Source organism: Thrips palmi, unplaced genomic scaffold (assembly GCF_012932325.1).
Source record: "Thrips palmi isolate BJ-2018 unplaced genomic scaffold, TpBJ-2018v1 HiC_scaffold_11, whole genome shotgun sequence".
NCBI lineage: Eukaryota > Metazoa > Arthropoda > Insecta > Thysanoptera > Thripidae > Thrips > Thrips palmi.
The window spans coordinates 3,112,314-3,129,610 of record NW_023144622.1 but is presented as its reverse complement, the minus strand read 5'-3'; the positions used below and the strand labels follow the sequence as shown (position 1 = coordinate 3,129,610).

The following is a 17,297-nucleotide window of genomic DNA, read 5'->3' as shown; positions in this document are numbered from 1 at the left end:
AGGGGGACACCGTTCGCGTGCTGTGGCGGCTGCTGGCGGCTGAAGGCGACGGATCGCAATGATAGGCCAGTCTCGAGACCACCTCCACGGCGTGCAGTGCACTGCAGTGTAGTTCCAGTGGTTCCAGCAGACCGCCGCGCCGTGCACTCTGGAATAGCATCGACCGCCATGACGAAGGTGGCATCGCGGACCCGGGACGGCGGATACGGCTCCTGGAAGGTCGAGGGGGAAGATGTAAGTTTTAAAGATTATATGCACTTCCTGCGCGAGGCCACAGATGGTCCTGGAGTCCATTGGTCTTCCCTGGCCTTCCCGCCTATAACTACAGTAAACTATAGTAAAACTCCAGTACCTCGTCCTCTCCTCTAAATTCAATTTCCGGTATCGTTAGGGGAAAATGGACTCGCTCGAATAAAATGGAGTATGACGACAAAGTGGCAGTTCGGTCGAGCCGAAAAAGTCGCTCTGGTGTTTGGGTTTGTCAGTGTAGAGCAAATACACCTCTTGAGACAAGTGGGACTCTTTTTCCGGCCGAGTGCACCGGGCATGGCAGCTGATGGCGTGGGAAAGAGTCGATCCCTCGCCGCCACGCGACCGTCTATGAAAGTACCCCACAGTCAACACAACTGAAACTAATGGACTTTTTACAGTGTGAGGAAAGGCCGAAAGGGGATGAATGACGTCGCAGGGCGCTGCAGGGTGCCTCCTGGGGGTGACAATAGGCGCGACTTCCCCTGGAATTCCAGGAGCCTAGCCGCCCCTGGCAGTGGCCTTTGTCAGTGACCTTTTCCTTAGACACCCAGCGGTCAGGGTCGAAAGGATGGAAAATAAAACGGATTTACTTTTGTAAAAATAAAAACAAACAGTCCTCGCTGAGCCCAGTCTCGTCCGGCCGGCACTGGCGGGAAGGCACTAGACTCGCCGACGCTGGAGGCTGTTTCCGCCTGTTTCCGGTATCCAGCTGGCTGCCGACTCTGGTTTTGTTGCTGTTGTTGTTTTGGTCTTAGTATCCCAGCACGTCCCAGCAGATCGACTGGGGGTCAGTGAGTCCATCAGTCATTGCCGAGGGGGTAACGACTGGTAAATTTCGGGTCAGCCGGATTACCTCCGGATTTCAACAAAAAAATATTGGGTCACCTTTGGATTACGCAGTATTACCCCGGATTACCTCCAAATTTCGGGTCATCCGGATTACCGAAGTCGTTACCCTTTCGGTCATTGCCAGTCATTGCCCATGGCGTTCGTGCCGGCTTGCTTCCTGATTCGGGACCAAAAAGGTTGTCCCCTAATTTTCGTTGACTGGGGTGCTGGTTTCTGTTTTATGGAGGGCATTTTCGCATGTCGGGTAACCGTCGACGTGAGAATCAGTTTAGTGAAACGGCCTAGAAAAGCGATAAGTGCAAACCGGCTGCCCCTAGTGAGTGAGTCCCGAGGTGAGTCCACTGAGGAAGTGCGCCAGGAGGGAAACAGTGCGAATGCGTTTGAGTGCGCCAATCCAAAGCCGCGCTATAAAAACGCGCTCTTCGGCTCCAGCCTCGATCAGTAACGAATATGATTATAATGCAGGAATGCCGCACTGTACGCGTTAATGTGATTGGGAATACTGTGGAGTCACGTGCTCGAAATCAAAACAATGGCACTTGCCTTGCCAGTTTGGTTTTAAATTGCCGACATTCTCAGCTGATTGATTCCGCACATCGTCGCTCTGTCCCTCTCGCACTCGAGCTCCGCCGTCCCGTGTCGGCGAGAGAGAGAAAGACAGAAGCGAGGCCTTCGAACTGCACTGGAGCACCGGGCATGGAGTCCCCCGCGCGAGGGGTATGCCCGCTCCGTGACGCAACAACAGGCTCGCCTTGGCCGGGCAGCGCGACCAGCGCGACGCGGAGTATCGCCGCCATGCCGTCCCACTGCAAACGACGGACAGTCCGGGGTCGTTGGGCCCAAGTCTTCGACAGGACGGGAAATGCAACACGTGCTATCACGCACCAAGCTCCTTCGTACTCAAGTCAAGAGTGAACAATTTTGGCATTCCTTAGGTGTGTGTGTTTGCGCGCAATTTGGGACATTGCCCCCCCTCCTTTTCTCTTGACGCTTCTCATCCCATGGCCGACAGCTGACGACGCTTGGCGCGCTTGGCCGGGCCAACAGCGCCACGGCCATGCACGAGGAGAATCTGCTCGGACGACTGGAACCAGCGAGGGGCCTGCGTCGTTCTGTGTCTCTCGCTCTCACGGGGCTTTGCGTGCGAGAGAGACGGAGCGACGAAACGCCGAGCGGAATCGGTCCGCTGCTGTCAGCAGAACGCGGCAGAAAGTGCAGCAACTGCACAGTGGGCTAGAAGACCGGCGCCGCCGGCCAAAACTTCAGAGTCTCTGAACCGAGCGTGCGACTCCACCAATGGATTCCTCGTTCGGAGAGCAATCCATTGGTGGGGTCTCGTCACACGTTCGGTTCGAGTCCCATTTAGCGACTCTGGAGCTCAAAACGCGTCAGAGACCACCCCCAACGGTCTTCTGGCCCACTGGCCCGGACGCTCCAGGGTAGGCAACCCAACGCGCCGCGACGTTCGGCGGAGGAGCAGTCACACTGGGGGCCATAAAGACGGGCCAAGGCGGGCCGAAGCTGAAGCGGGCCATAAGGTGCTCCAAGGCCCACATCGGGACCCGAGACGCGTGAGGAAATTATCCCGCGAATTGGCCGGCCTGCGGGCCAGCCTGCGGGGAGATAGTCGGATCTGGCAATCTGCATCAGCGCTAACACGTTGGCCACAGTGGCGGCGGCATGGCGGTAACCTCGTCTGGCTGCAGGTGTTGCCGCTACTCGGCCGTTCGGCGCGCACTCAAACACCGATTGATGACCGCGAGTGTCGCTCTGTCTCTCTCGCACCCCTCCGCCACGCCCCACGAGTGCGAGAGAGACAGCGCGCACGGTGGAGGTAGAAGACAGCGGGCAGTGCACTGCGGTAATGCGGCCTGGAGTCCAATGTCGACACTGGAGTTTGTTCTCGTCCCGGCGGGCAGACGGCAGAGGCCTCGCGTCAAAGGTCCTTCCCGGCGTCGCGGCGCGCGGCCCCTCCCCCGCCGGGCCCGCCGCGCGGAGGTGAGCCCCCTGGGGATTCCTGGCGGGGCGGGGCGGGGCGGGGCGGGGCGGGGCGGGCGGGCGGCGGGGCGGGGCGGGGCGGGGACAAGGGCGATGAATGTGGCCCCGTAGCCGCGTAGCCCAGGAGCCGCGAGCAGCCCCTGCGCGCGCGGCGCGGCTCGGCGGCGGCAGTGCTAGTCAGCAGGTGTTGTGTTGTGCTGCGCCAAGCTGCGCCAAGCTGGGCCCCACGGTGCCCGCATCGGTGGCTCAGAGCTCGCTGGCCGACACGGCAGACATCGCCTTGGCCGCCACGACGCACACTGTCGAGGGGGAGCGCTCCGCACCGCTCCGCACCACGGCGTCGACCTGCTTCGCCTGCATCGCCTGCACGCGCCGTCCTCGTCCTCCACGCGTCGGTTTGATTAGGGCGGAGCTTTGGTGAGGCGGCCACTGTTTGACTTTTTGACTTTAAGCATCCACTGCGTCCAGGCGGTATTTCGTCCTCCCTCAACGGGCAATTGGTCTCTGGATCTTCCTTTAGCATGCCTTTGTTACGGAGTGCGATTATCTGCCTGAGTTTGGGAGCAGTATTGCTGCAAAGTTGATCAAAACACGATTTTTCAGACATTTGTGACTGTTTTGATCAACTTTGCGGCAGTACTGCTCCCAAAGTAAGGCAGATAATCGCACTCCGTAACAAAGACATGCAAAAGGAAGGTCCAAAGACCAATTGCCCGTTGAGGGAGGACGAAATACCGCCTCGGATCAGACGCAGTGGATGCTTAAAGTCAGCCCAAAACACGATTTTTCAATGACATTTGTGACCGTTTTGATCAACTTTGAGACAATACTGCTTCCGAATTAAGGCGGATTATCGCACTTTGTATCAAAGGCATGCTAAAGGGGTCGCGTGGGGTCGCGTCCATCCACTCCGATCCGACCGGCACCCTCCTTGGTTAATTGAATTTATCTGGCCGCCACTGCACTGCAAGGCGGGGCACTCGCGGGGGCCGCGGGTCTAGACCATTGCGCATGCTTTGCATACCGCCGCTGGGTCTGTAAGAGCCACGCCGTCGGCGGCGAGTGGCGCGTCGTTAGACCCGCGGCCCGCTGAGTGCGTTGTGTGTGTGTTTGGTTCCATGTCCACTCCACTGTGGTCGTCGGCCCGCTGGGTGCCCACTGAAGTGATTTCGCGGCCCCGCCCTATCGATTTCTGTCACAAGGTCAGGTGCACGCCCCGCCCCGCCCCGCCCCGCCCCGCCCCGCCTCCTCCCGAAACGGTCGCCGCGATAAGCACTGACCTTACCTCATCGGCCGGCCGATTTAATAACAACGATAAGTCGCGTAGACAGAACGGCTCAATCCACGCCATCTTCTCTCTCCCTCCCCCTCTCTCTGTCTTCTCCCCGCGGACTGGTGATAAAGTGACAGAGAGGCAGGTTGGTGCTTTCGAACGCACCCTCTGCTGCCACGCTGGAAAACATCTCCCTCGTCGCAAACGTCGTCGTGATCCAAACATTATTGCTTTCAAAAAGTAATTTTCGGGCGGTGAGCTACTCTCCCCTGGGATGGATGGCCCACCTCGATCAGGTGTCCCGCCCCGTCCCGTCCGTGCCCGTCGTGTCGTCCCGGCTAATGAGTGCCCCCGGGAGCACCGCACGCCACTGCGCCGACGACGCTCGTCAGCTTGGGGCACTACACTGCCTGCCCGGCGAGCGAGTTTGTGGCGCTTCGCACCGCGTCGCACCGGCAGCACGCTATCGCCGTGCCCGATAACGTCACGAGCGTGATGTACAGCAGACTCATTCCCAGCGTCGTTCTGCCTCTCTCTCTCGCACTCGCGGCGCGTGCGCTGTGCGCAGTGCGTCGATCAAGGACCTCCCAATGCGATAATCGGCCTCCCCGGCGGGGAAACGGGAGAAGAGACGAGCGGAAGTCAAACAGTCAAACACTCGCCGACCTTGGCCTTGGCGCGGCGGGCTCTCCTCTCCGGAGAGTCTGGAGCGGTTTGCTCTCTGGACCGAGTCACCGAGTGGTCAATACAGGCGGGGCGAGGATGTCGCCACGTCACGGCCCCGCAGGACTTGGCGCCGCCGCGCCGCTAAACGGAAAAACAATAGTTTTTTTTAAATTTATTTTTTGGCGGTGTGGCTAAAAATAAGGCGGCCATTGTGCTACACTGTGTGGGTGCCACGGGCCACGGTTGGGTCCGCCCTTCCCGAAGTCCTGCACACAAAGAGAAGCGCGTCGCGTAATGTATGTTATCGGCGGCAAGCTGCAGACTGAATCCGAGAGTCGTCGCTCTGTCTCCGTCGCACCTACACGGGGCGTTCCGTGAGAGCGAGAGAGAGCGACGACTCTCGGAACCAGTGTGCTGGCGAACGCGGAGGCAAGGCAAGGGCGGGGCCGCGCGGGGCGAACGCCGAGGCAGGACGAGTACGTCGTCGCTGTCGTGACGGTCACCTTCGTCTTCGTCCTCCCCGGACGGCGACGCGCGGCTCGGACATGGAACCAAACAGACTCCCCCCTCCCCCTCCCCCCTCTAAGGATTGCATGCATGTGCTTTGGCAGTGTCGCGGTGGACGTGCGTGGACGAGGTGGACGAGCGGCGCGGCATGGCGCCCAAGGCGGGGACCTCGTGGACGTGGCCCGACGTGCTGGACGGCCTCAAGACTGTAAGCCAAATGAAAATGGGTGTTCTCGATGGGAAAATGACAAGTCAAGTCACCAGGAAGTCGAGCGCCGGCCGGGGAGCGCCTGCGAACCGCCGGGTGGGCAGCGCCGCAACACACGCGAGTCTGCAGGAGGGCATTGCCTACCTCGCAGGCGTCCGGTCATCTCACAGGGGTTGACAGTTGCTGGTTTCTTGTTGTTGTTTTGTTGTTGTTTTGTTGTTGTTGTTGTTGTTGTCTTGGTCGCTGTTTGGCGGTGTGCATGCGCCACGTGTCGGCGAAACTGATGATATGCGCGCGTTGTTCCAGTCGGCATGCTGGGCATGTCGCGATGGGAGGCGAGAAGGACAGGACGAGGAGTGAGAGAGCGAGAGAGCGCCGTCACAACAAAGGCGTATTTAGTCAGTGGAGACTCGGCGGGGCCGGGGGCGCGTCGAGGGCGACGGTGACGCGGGCCCCGGCGGCGGACCGCGCCCAAAAACAGGCACGCCGCCATCGCTTGATGGTTGTTGGTTGGTTGGTTTACGACGTTGCTCTAGTCATTACGCTGCTGGAATGGGTCCTGCTGTTTTCCGAGTGCGCCCTCACCTGTGTCTCGCTTTTCCGGTGAAGCCGCACTTTTCTTCGTGTTCGTGCTGGAGGTCGGCGACGCTCTCATCGGGCCGCGCGACGCCACGGCGACGCGAAGCCACGCCGTGGTGCTTTCTCCCGGACCCGGACGGGCCGACGACGGGGGCCTCGCGAGGCCAGTGGCGTGGCGACACCGACGACGCCCCCGCAGCCCCGCAGCGGCCGAAGCGTCTCCGATTGCCAATGCCCCGCGTCCCCGTCCCCACAAGGCAAGGTGTTCCCGGGGGACACCGTCTCGCAGTGGGCCAGAAGACCGGCGCCGGCGGCCGAAACTCTTAACGCGTTTTGAGCTCCAGAGTCGCTAAACAGGAGTCGGACCGAACGTGTGACCCCACCAATGGATTCCTCGTTCGGAGAGCAATCCATTAGTGGGGTCACACGTTCGGCTGAGTCCCACTAAGCGACTCTGGATCTCTAGGAATGGGACCGCCTCCACCGGTCTTCTAGCCCACTGTGCGCCCACCGCTAGCGGCTGCCAGCGGCTGCCGCCGGTCAGGCGGCAACCCAACCTGCAGCGCGGTCAGGGCGCGGGGTATCGCCGTCGTGTAGTGCCGCCGGTGGCATGGCGCCCGGAGCCCGCAGGAAGGAAGGTGCGCGTTCAGGTCTCTGGAGCGCGGGGTATCGCCTGGCGCGTTATCGGCCCGTTATCGGCCCGTTATCGGCCCGTTATCGGCTCATCGGCGGCCGCGAAGCGCGAGGCGCGACTTTAAGGCCACGAGGCAATGCGGCGATGCAGCGATGCGGCGAGATTACCGGGAGCGTGCCCGACCCCGCCCTGCTGACCCTTATCCCTGACACAGTTCCGCCGCGCCGCCGCATCGACGTGAACGTAAACACACACAGACACACACGCACAGGCGCTCTTGGTTATTCTCCGTATCGTCGCGTCGTCCAATTCTTCCTTCATTATTTTTTTCGCCGGCCAGCATCCCCGGCGGGGCGGTGCTTATAAAAGCGAAAGTGTCGCTCGCCGGCCGGTTTGTAGTGCTGGGCTCTCTCGGCCGCGTTGCACGGCGAGCGCAGGCAGAGCAGGCAGAGCCATGTCGGGGTGCTTGGTGTTGAAGCGCGACGGCCCGGAGGCCATGGGCGCCGTGGGCCTGGAGGTGCTGCAGCGGGCCACCCAGCCCGTCGGCAAGCGGGGTGGCTCCGACGCGTCTGGCTACGGCCCCATCGACGCCCACCTCGTAAGTCGCGTCCACGCTCCACTGGAAAACTAGGACAACGCAAATTCATAATGCCGCCGCGGAACCTCGCAGGAGCTGCCTCTGGGGCAGCGGTTAGGTTGCCGGTGCCGCACAGTGGGCCAGAAGACCGGTGGAGGCGGTCATAGTCCCGGACGTGTTTTAAGCTCCAGCGTCGCTAAATGGGACCCGAACTGAACGTTTGACCCCTACCAATGATCTGCTCTCCGAAAGAGGAATCCATTGGTGGGGTCACACGCTCGTTTCGAGGCCTGTTTAGCGACTCTGGAGCTCAAAACGCGCCCAGAGTTTTGGCCGCCTGCGCCGGTCTTCCGACCCACTGTGTGCCGTGTGAGGACGGTCCTTCCTGGTTCGTCGGCCAGGACGTGTAATTTGACGTCCTCGCGGTCGTTTTCCTCCATTTCGCTCAGACTTGACGTTGGCTTCGACTGGCCCTCATTAAATAAATTTGCCGAAAAGAAATCCGCGTCGCGTGCATGCGCCTCGAGATAGAAACAACTAGATAATTGGCGCGTTGATAATATGGTATCGCTGTGACCGCGCGTCACAGTCGTGGGGTGTTTGTTATTTCTAGGCCCAGCTATTCCTAGAGAGATTGTCCTTGGGCGAGTTTCTTTAGAGGGTCTGCGGCTTGCAGTTGCGTTTTTGTCTTCGGTCCCTCTTCCCTCTTTGTCTTGCGATGGCCGGCCGGGACAGAGTGCGAGAGAGACGGCGTGAGGCATAGCGCTCAGTGCAGCGGTGCGTTTTCGAAGCAGGCCTTGCAGGCGAGGGAAGGACAAGGCCAAGCGGCCGCGCTGTAAATAACGACTGTCCGTCTCATCTTCCGCGTGTAACGGTGTGGTCTCGTCTCTCTCGCACTCTGGCCTCCCTCCCTGAGAGCCGCAATGCCATTTTATAGCACTTTTTTGGCAAATTTTCATTTTTTTGTCGCGTGTTTATTTTTTAAAAAATTATTTTGTATTTTTTTAAATTTTTATTTGCCTTAATATATGCTTAAGGACACAAAACCGCGGCCGGGACGGAATTTTGAAAATGTGACGTCCGGTTCGTTCTGCTCGAAACCATTGCGCGCCGACTGTACATTACTGTTCCGCGTAGCGAGTCACCTTTAGCGCTCATGAACGTCCCCGGCTGACGACCTGTCGGGGACGTAATTTTTTTTACCTTCTCCGAAAGTACGTACGTTTTTACCTTCCCCGAAGGCCGAAAGTACCTGGCACCTTTTAGGATGCGCGTTCCGGGACGTAGGTCGTCGTGTACGCGGGGGCAACGGCGGCGTACGGAGAGAGAGAGAGAGAGAGAGAGAGAGAGAGAGAGAGAGAGAGAGAGAGAGAGAGAGAGAGAGAGAGAGAGAGAGAGAGAGAGAGAGAGAGAGCCTGAGGCGACGACGCGCCGGGTCCGCCGGGTCGCACGGGGGACTCGTCACCAGATGAGTCACGCACGCGGCTGCAATCGGAAAAGGAGGGGGAGGGGGGAGGGAAGTGCCAAAAGCGCGCCCATTGTGTCTCCAGTGTATCAACTACCGGTGTGCACCACTACTGCACTATCGCGTCGCGACGCCCGGACCGCGTGGAGAAAATACACGCCCCATCTTCGAGCTGTGCTTTGGAGCACAACATTTCGGATCACAGATAAAACGGCACGCCATCCGCGCTCACGTTACTTGCTGTTGTTGTTGTTGTCGCCTCTGCTGCAGTGTCGGTATTGTCGGAGGTCCGTGGGGGGGGGGGGGGTTACGAAGACATTTCTGTTTATATGTGTGTGCTTTTTATTTTGCAACGTAGATGTGATTCTGTTCGTTTGGTACATCTGGAGTGAGGAGTGAGGTGACGAACGCACTCACACGCACGCACGCACGCACACGCGCGCGCGCGGCTGTCGGCGCGAGAGGGTGGCACAATGAAGTGCTCTGGTTATGCTGCGACGACGCCGACGACGCTGCAATGTGTTACGTCGTTACGGCGCCGTAGGGCGGAGCAGGGCGAAGGCTTGGCGGGCGTCTCGGCGGGGCGTGGCGGGGCGGGCGGGGTGGGGCCTCCACGCCGCCGCCGCCGCCGCCGCGGTTCTGCCCCAAGCCCCGCCAGGCCCCGCCAGGCCCTTCGACCGCAACACACCGGCGGGGCTCGCCGCGGCTGGCCACGGCACGGCCTGGTGGAGTGAGTGGAGTGTGCCGTGAGTGAGTGAGCAGTGCCGCGGCTTTGGCTGGCTTCGGCTGGCTTCCCTGGCTTGGCTCGGCCGCGTCGTGCCGGCCTGCCCCTGGCCTGCCTGGTGCCTGGCCGTCGTGCTCTGCTGGTGCTGGCTGGTGCTGCGTTGCGCTCCACTCCAAGCCGCCGCTCCGCTCCGCTCCGCCAGCCAGTTGTTGCTCCGCGTCCTCCGGTCCAGGCGCGTCCGCTGTGCTCTCCTCTCCAGCCTCGCTTCGCGTCGCGTCTCCGCTCCCCGGCTGCGGATCAGCTGTTGGCTGCCGTCCAGTGGCGCCGCGACAGCGCGCGCGCGTGTGTGTGTGATTGTGTGCGTGCCTGAGTGCGTCCTCCACGATGGGTGTTAGTAACCGGTGGTGCACGTCCATCTCCCCCGACGAGGCGGAGAGTCTGTTCCTGCAGATGGGCGAGTTCGTCCTGCGCTTCGAGAGCGAGGAGTTCGGCGACGAGTACGAGGAGCGCGCGCGGCTGGAGCTGCGAGAGACGCCCGAGCAGAAGAAGGAGGCCGTCGCCAAGCTGCGGGAGCTGCTCAAAGGTGAGTACGGACGGCCAGCGCGGACTCATTCCGAGAGTCGTTTTCGTCGCTCTGTCTCTCCAGCACTCACGGGGCGTCCCGTACAGGTGCGAGGGAGACAGAGCGGCGAAGACGACCCTCGGAATCAGCCTGCCAGGTGTGCGAATCGTGTCAATGGGCATCCCGGCCGAGTGGCAGAAGGTCCTTCCTGGAGGCGCCTAGCGCACGCGATGTCCATGTTCACGCTCCATTGTTTGTTTTGGAACTCTGCGCGACCAGGAGGGAAACCTGCTCCCTTAACATATCCCCCAGAGCTTTCGGCTTTCTCTGCGTCCCGCATCGGCTGCACCAGGCTGCACCACGATGACCGCCCGCTTTGTGGACGTCGCTCCGTCTCTCTCGCACTCGTGGGGCCCACGGCAGAAGTGCGAGAGAGACGCAGCGACGGGGGCACTGCTCGGAATCAGTCTGTTAGTGGACGGGCTGGCGGCCTCGTCTGCGCGGCTGCGCGCTCGCTGCTATGCTTGTTGACCCCGGCCGACCCTCCGGGAGGGTTGCCGAGGTGGCCCCCCGCCCCCTTGCCCGCCCCCGCCCCGCCCCGCATGGCGCCGCCCGCGCACCTGCGGCCCGGCGTTGTCGTTGTCAATCGGAGGAGACACAGACAGGCCTACTTTCCCAGCACACCGATTCCGAGAGGCGTTGTCGTCGCTCTGCCTCTCTCGCACTCGCGGGGCGTCCTGTATAGGTGCGAGAGAGGCAAAGCGACCAAGAACGACTCTCGGACTCAGTCTGCTGCCGGCAAGCCACGGCAAGCCACGGCGTTAGATTGCGGTTCCCACAGTGTGGCAGTGAGTGTCGTCCGCCAGGCCGGGTCAAAATGATTCCCTTTGCCGCCGGCCGGGCTAAACGCGGCTAAACGAGCTGCAAATGGCTGCGGATGGCCGCGGTGCGTCGAGGCGTTATGCGAGTTGTCGGAACCCTTTGATCGCGCTGCTCGGCGTTGCTGGTTTCCTGGTTCGCGGCGTTCGCGCTGCATGCTGCACCGAGACCGCGGCGCCGCGGCACCGCCTCGCTTTCTCGTAATTGTAGAGCGGGGTCCTGGGGGTCCTGGGGGTCCTGCAGGAAACCGCAGCCAAGCGCCGCCGGCACCAAGAAGGCCTACTTCGTCTTGGTCGCGTCGCTGCCGCCACGTGCCGTCGCGAGGGTCAACGCGTCGCGCCGCGGCTTTGGCAGGCCGCCGTTGCAGCCGTCTGTCTCTCTCGCACCCCTAGGGCACGCCGTGAGTGCGAGAGAGACAGACAGTCGCTGCCCTGTCGCCCTTGAGAGGCACGCTGCATCGTCCCGCCGTTCTGACAGCACGTTGACGCCTAGCCTGCCGAGGGATTCAGAAGATCGCTTTGTCGCTGTCTCTCTCGCACCCTTACGGCACGCCCCATGAGTGCGAGAGAGACGACTCTGCTGGCCTGTCACGTGACTCCGATCCCCTGGAAAACAAAGTAAAGGGAAAGACAGGTGCCTTCGGGCGGTGCCGTCTTACGCAACCCAGGCCGCCGGGCAGGCCTCCAGGATGTGCAGCTGTCACTCAAGCTCGTGGGCGGAGGGCCACGCCGGCGACGGGCCGGGAATGCGGCTCTTGCGGTGTGCCGGACTGATTTCCAAGGCGGATAGATAGGTAGATAGAGGGAGAAGACAAGCAGACTGATTCCGAGAGTCGTTTTCGTCGCTCTGTCTCTCTCGCATCTTGGCGCCTCGTGAAGATGCGAGAGCGACAGAGCGACGAAAATGACTCTCGGAATCAGCCTGCAGGGTGACAGCTCGTGTTTACCTCGTGCTGGCGACGATGCATGCCGCACTACTCGAGATTGAGATTACCGCCGGCTGCAGTGGTCGCTCTGTCTCTCTCTCGCGCCCCAACGGGACGCACCATGAGTGCGACAGAGACGGGGTGACAAAAGGACCTTAGGTCGCCGTGTTGGTTGACCCTGACGCATCGTCGGGAAGTGCATCACGGCCTGCAGCGCCTGCAGCCAGGCCGTCGCTCCGTCTCTCTCGCACTTGTCCCGGAGCAGGGTGCGAGAGAGACGGAGCGACAGGGCTTTCTTCGGAAGCGGCCTGCTGAGTGCAGATGCCCGAGACTCCGGCCCACTGTGCGGTATCAGTGTCGCGACGCGTTGTGAGTGGGCTCAGCCAGGCCCAGCCAGGCCCAGCGCTGCCGCGGGCAACGCCCCCAGGGATCTAGAGCAGGCTCCACTATCGGCTGGAAATGCAAGGACAGCAACCCGAGCCGCGGCACTGCCAGAAAGAAGACCCACAGCGGAAGCGGAAGCGACGCTGCACAGTGGGTCAGAAGACCGGTGGAGGCGGCCAAAGCTCTGCACGCGTTTTGAGCTCCAGAGCCGCTAAACAGGACTCGAACCGAACGTGTGACCCCACCAATGGATTCCTCCTTCGGAGAGCAATCCATTGGTGGGGTCACTCGTTCGATTCGAGTCCCATTTAGCGACTCTGGAGCTCAAAACGCGCGTAGAAATTTGGCCACCTCTGGCAAATCCACTCCGTGTTCGCTGGGGTGGTTAGCGCGAGCGTCGTGTCGGGGCTTTGTTGGAATTCTTTCGAATTCCCCGCCAGCGGAGCGGAACTTCCCTCCGGCAGCCCGATTCCGAGAGTCGTTTTCGTCGCTCTGTCTCTCTCGCACTCGTGGGGCGTCCCGTGTGGGTGCGAGAGAGACAGAGCGACGAAGACGACTCTGAGTGTGCTGCTAGTTCAAGGCCGCCGGGCTGCGCGCGGCGCCTTTGTCCGCGCTGAATACGTCCTGCTGTAAAAAGCGAGACGTCCTTGGCGCTGCAAACCTGCAGACTTATCTGTCCTCCCGGAATAGGAGGCTCAGGCTCACATAGGTCCATGGGCCTCTCCCCGTCTCTCTCTTGCTGGCCGTGGGGGTTTCGTGTTTTCGCGCGGCCGAAACACTGTGCCGGTGTCCGCCCCGAGCAGTACACTGCCAGGCGGGCCTACTTCGAACCATCGTCACTCTGTCTCTCTCGCACTCGTGGGGGCGTGCCGGCGTGCCGCAGGGGTGCGAGTGAGACAGACGCCACCTGGCGCTAGCTGCTCTACCTAGCCGCCACCGGCGAGACGAGACGGGCTTGTCGCTATCGCTCTGATTATTGACCACCGTTGTGCTTATCTTCGGCCAAACACCGGCCGTGCCGCGTCCGGCTTGGCTGCTGCCGGGCGGCTCGCTCTGTCTCTCTTGCACCTTCATGGAGAGCCCCATGAGAGCGACAGAGACGGAGCGACGAAACGACTCGTCTGCCTGCTGGCGTCGGAGTGCGCGCAGTGGGTCAGAAGACCGGCGGAGGCGGTCAAAATCCCGGACGCGTTTTGAGCTCCAGAGTCGCTAAATGGGACTCGAACAGAACGTGTGACCCCACCAATGGATTGCTCTCCGAACGAGGGATCCATTGGTGGGGTCACACGTTCGGTTTGGGTCCCGTTTAGCGACTCTGGAGCTCAAAACGCGTCGAGAGTTTCGGCTCTTCTGACACACTGCGCTGCGGCCCGGGGAAGCGCCGATGACGGCATGGCACTGCAGCTTCCTCCTCCACGGCCTTCTTCTCCATCTCCATGCCGTCGGCGGCTGGCCCGGCTGGCCCGGCTGGCCGGCTGCGCGCGGGCTGGGTGGGGCGTGGGGCCCGCGTGCCCCTCGCGGCGTCGCGACGCCCCCCCCCCCTTTCTTTCCCAAGTCTGGCTCTGCGCGGTCCCACTCTCACTTTCCAACTGACGCTGCTGCTCTCTTCGGCCGCGCCGCCGCCACGCCCCCTGGAATTTCCTTGCCAGTCATTCATTCGCCGACGCGTTCTCTCATTCGCTGATTAATGCGATTTGGGTCGTTCCTTCGCAGTTTTCATTGGTTCCCTCTCGGAGGTAAAAGGCCTGTCCATTTTGGAACCCTTGTGCAAAGAGACATTTTGCAGTGGAGCCCATCAAGAAATTGATTTTCATTTCCGACTGAGGCACCGCCTCTTTCTCCGTGAATCGAGCGGAGATGCCCGGGGAACGGCTGGGAATGCCCTGGCCGCGGAAACGTGTTCGTAGTGTAGGGACGCGCGCGGCCGGTGGGAGCAGCAGTCGTCCTGGAGTGGAAGTCTGCGGTCCGACCAGTGAACTAGGGTAACTAGTGTAACTAGTCCGGAACCCATGTCGTAATGCACTGAGTGGTACTGCAGGCTGATTCCAAATGGCGATCCCTTCGTCTGTCCGTCTCTCTCGCACCCGTGCGGGCGAGAGGCCTGCTGCGTCTGAGGCAGTCGAGTGCGATCAGGGCCACTTCCGCGCGCAGTCTCTTATGCAGCTGCCTTCCACGCAGGTCGACGTTCTGCTGGGAAGAACTTTTTTTTTTTTGCAGAGAAAATAAATGTGGGATGCCAGAAAGAAGTCAGCGGGGCGGAATATTTTGGCGGTTTGGTGAACTTGGTTTGGCGGTCGGAAACCAGAAAACCAGTTGGCGGCAATTGGGCGGTCAGGTATTTCGGGTGACCTTGCCTCCTGGCACCATGAAGGCCTCGAGTGAAGAGATGCTACGAACTGGGGCACTGCCGCTATGGTTAGTAACTAACCATAGCGGCAGTGCCCCAGTTAACCGTTAGTCTCTTGGCCCTAGTTAGTCTCTTAGCCATGTGAACGTCTGAATTGAAAACAAATAGATGTCGGGCTGAATTTTATTTCAGTCTCGGCAACAGTGTCCCATATTGACCTCTGGAACGACCCGAATAGCGCGTGTACACCAAACCGGATCCCCAACAAATATCGACTTGTTTCTTAGCGTCTGCTCGAGCGGCCGAGTGGCTGTACGTCAATCGCTGCGAGTCCGAGTCGTTGCCCTCTCGTCCTTGACGTCGTTCTGTTCAAATTTACTCAGTGCCATCCTTTTCTGTTCGCAGCCGACCCCGAGCTGGACGTACCCTACGAGGAGGAGAACTTCCTGCTCACCTTCCTGAGGCCCACCCACTTCTACCCGGAGAGCGCTTACACGCGGGTAAGTTTGAAATGAAACTTCGGCTGGCGCAGCTGTCCTTTTTTTTCGCTGTCAAGGTCAATGTCAGTGTCTCCCGCCGTGCTTCTCAACTCGCCCTGGCGTTTGGTTTCGCAGATGCAGAACTTCTTCCGCTTCAAGGTGAAGTACCCCAAGTACTGCTCGGGCCTGATCCCGAGTCGCGAGCGGAACGTGTTCGAGCAGGGCATCCTGACGGTGTTCCCGACCAGGGACCACCTGGGCCGCAGGGTGCTGCTCATCGAGGCCGGAAGTAAGTTTCCCCGCCACACAGTGGATTGGCCCAGAGGACCGGCGCCTCTAGACGCGTTTTGAGCTCCAGAGTCGCTAAACAGGACTCGAACTGAGCTTGACCCCACCAATGGATTCCTCGTTCGGAGAACAATCCATTGGTGGGGTCGTACGCGCGGTTGGAGTTCCATTTAGCGACTCCGGAGCTCAACGCGTGTATAGTTTTGGCCGGACCAGTCTTCTGGACCACTGTGCGTCACCGGAACAGTGTTGGGGAACGGCCTTTTACAACCAGCCTTTGGTGCCTTTGTCTTTGCAGAGAAGTGGAAGCCCAAGCAGTGCACGCTGGATGAGATCTTCAAGGGCGTGATGGTGGTGCTCGAGGCGGCCATCTCGGAGCCGCGGACGCAGGTCTCCGGCGTGCAGGTCATCCTGGACATGGACGGCCTCTCCCTGTCGCACGTGTGGCAGTTCACGCCCGGCTTCGCCAAGGCCGTGGTCGACTGGGTCCAGGTAGGTAGCCGCCTGTGGGGTAGGCCACCCAACGAGCACCTGTGTTTGTGTTAAGGTCTGGTCTAACCATGTCCCTTCCTCATTTTCAGGATTGCATCCCCGTCCGGTTGAAGGGGGTACACATTGTAAACCAACCCTACGTGTTTAACATGGTGTTCGCCATTTTCAAGCCTCTGCTTAATGCTAAACTGCGGAATAGGGTGCGTGGAAAGTTGACGTTGAACACTCTACAGGTTTATAGAATCCCACAACTGATTTCAATTTCTTTGTCTTAGATCCACTTCCATGGCACTGACAGACAGTCTCTGCTAAACCATGTAGATGCAAAATGCTTGACCACAGCTTACGGTGGTGGAGTTGCCATTCCGGACTTCCCAGGGGGAAAACTCTGTGACCTCCTGTCCAACTACGACTCCCATTACGAACGTAAGTCTGGAAACTGATGCTCTGAATAGCGTATAAAGATTTTGTCCAAATAATTTTTCTTTACGAAACTTTTGTTTTGTTGCAGTGCGTGCTCAAAACGGTTACACTACAAAAAAGTAGACGAGTCTGTTCAAATGGTGTGGATATGTTACGAGAGCTCAACCATAACTGGTAAAATCCCATTCCCTGTAAGATATTCTGGCATCAAAGGCTACTAGAAACACCGATCATGCTCTCTAAATGATTTGTACAGGTTGGTTTAGTAGGCTTCAGGCACAATGTGCCAAATGTTTTGAATTTGGTTCAATCCATGTATTTGTAGAATATATTTTAATTATAAAATCATTATAATTTAATATTGAGTGTACTCGATGATTTGTTTTATATTATTCTGTTGGGACATGTGTCAAGTCCAACAAGATTTTAAATATGTGGCTGTGATTGAGAACAAATAAGTGTGGACTAGGGGAGGTAGCCTCACTGCAAGTGCTTGATTTTGCTTGATCATTCAGCAAGATGGGGAAAGTATTTAGAGTTTCAAAGTATGTAAACTTTTCTCTGCAGTTTTGATTAATGTAATGCACTTGCTATCAGTGGTTATATTATTTTTATAAGAATTTATTTTTGTTTATGTCTACAATCTCTTTTGTGCTTCCTTATTCTCCTAAATCGGAAGAGACTTCATGTGTACCATGAAAGCAAAAGCAACACTGTATTTTACAAGAATAAATTTTATCTGTATCTGATGACTTTTACCCACTGTCCAATTTTCTTCAACATCTG

At 59.3% G+C, this 17,297-nt stretch overlaps 1 protein-coding gene across 4 annotated transcripts; it reads left to right on the top strand.

The window, feature by feature from the left end:
* Window positions 1-106: 106 nt before the first annotated feature.
* Window positions 107-17,269, top strand: LOC117639803 (alpha-tocopherol transfer protein-like). Of its 4 annotated transcripts, none has more exons than XM_034375724.1 (9): window positions 3,365-3,516; window positions 5,650-5,753; window positions 10,162-10,315; window positions 15,235-15,329; window positions 15,444-15,597; window positions 15,895-16,088; window positions 16,178-16,288; window positions 16,364-16,514; window positions 16,600-17,269. In XM_034375724.1, exons 2-9 carry the CDS (start codon window positions 5,694-5,696, stop codon window positions 16,632-16,634), a joined length of 954 nt encoding a protein of 317 aa, XP_034231615.1. In that variant the 5' UTR covers window positions 3,365-3,516; window positions 5,650-5,693; the 3' UTR covers window positions 16,635-17,269. The 4 variants fall into 4 exon arrangements, with proteins under 4 accessions (XP_034231614.1, XP_034231615.1, XP_034231612.1 ...); XM_034375721.1 differs by lacking the exon at window positions 3,365-3,516 and adding an exon at window positions 3,958-4,033; XM_034375723.1 differs by lacking the exons at window positions 3,365-3,516; window positions 5,650-5,753 and adding an exon at window positions 107-234.
* Window positions 17,270-17,297: the final 28 nt, after the last annotated feature.

Coding starts and splice junctions, on each gene's coding strand:
- LOC117639803 (XM_034375721.1), top strand. CDS start 3,973: ATGCTAAAGGGGTCGCGTGGGGTCGCGTCCATCCACTCCGATCCGACC. Junction 16,289..16,363: donor ATGCTAAACTGCGGAATAGG/GTGCGTGGAAAG, acceptor TCTTTGTCTTAG/ATCCACTTCCATGGCACTGA. Junction 16,515..16,599: donor CTACGACTCCCATTACGAAC/GTAAGTCTGGAA, acceptor GTTTTGTTGCAG/TGCGTGCTCAAAACGGTTAC.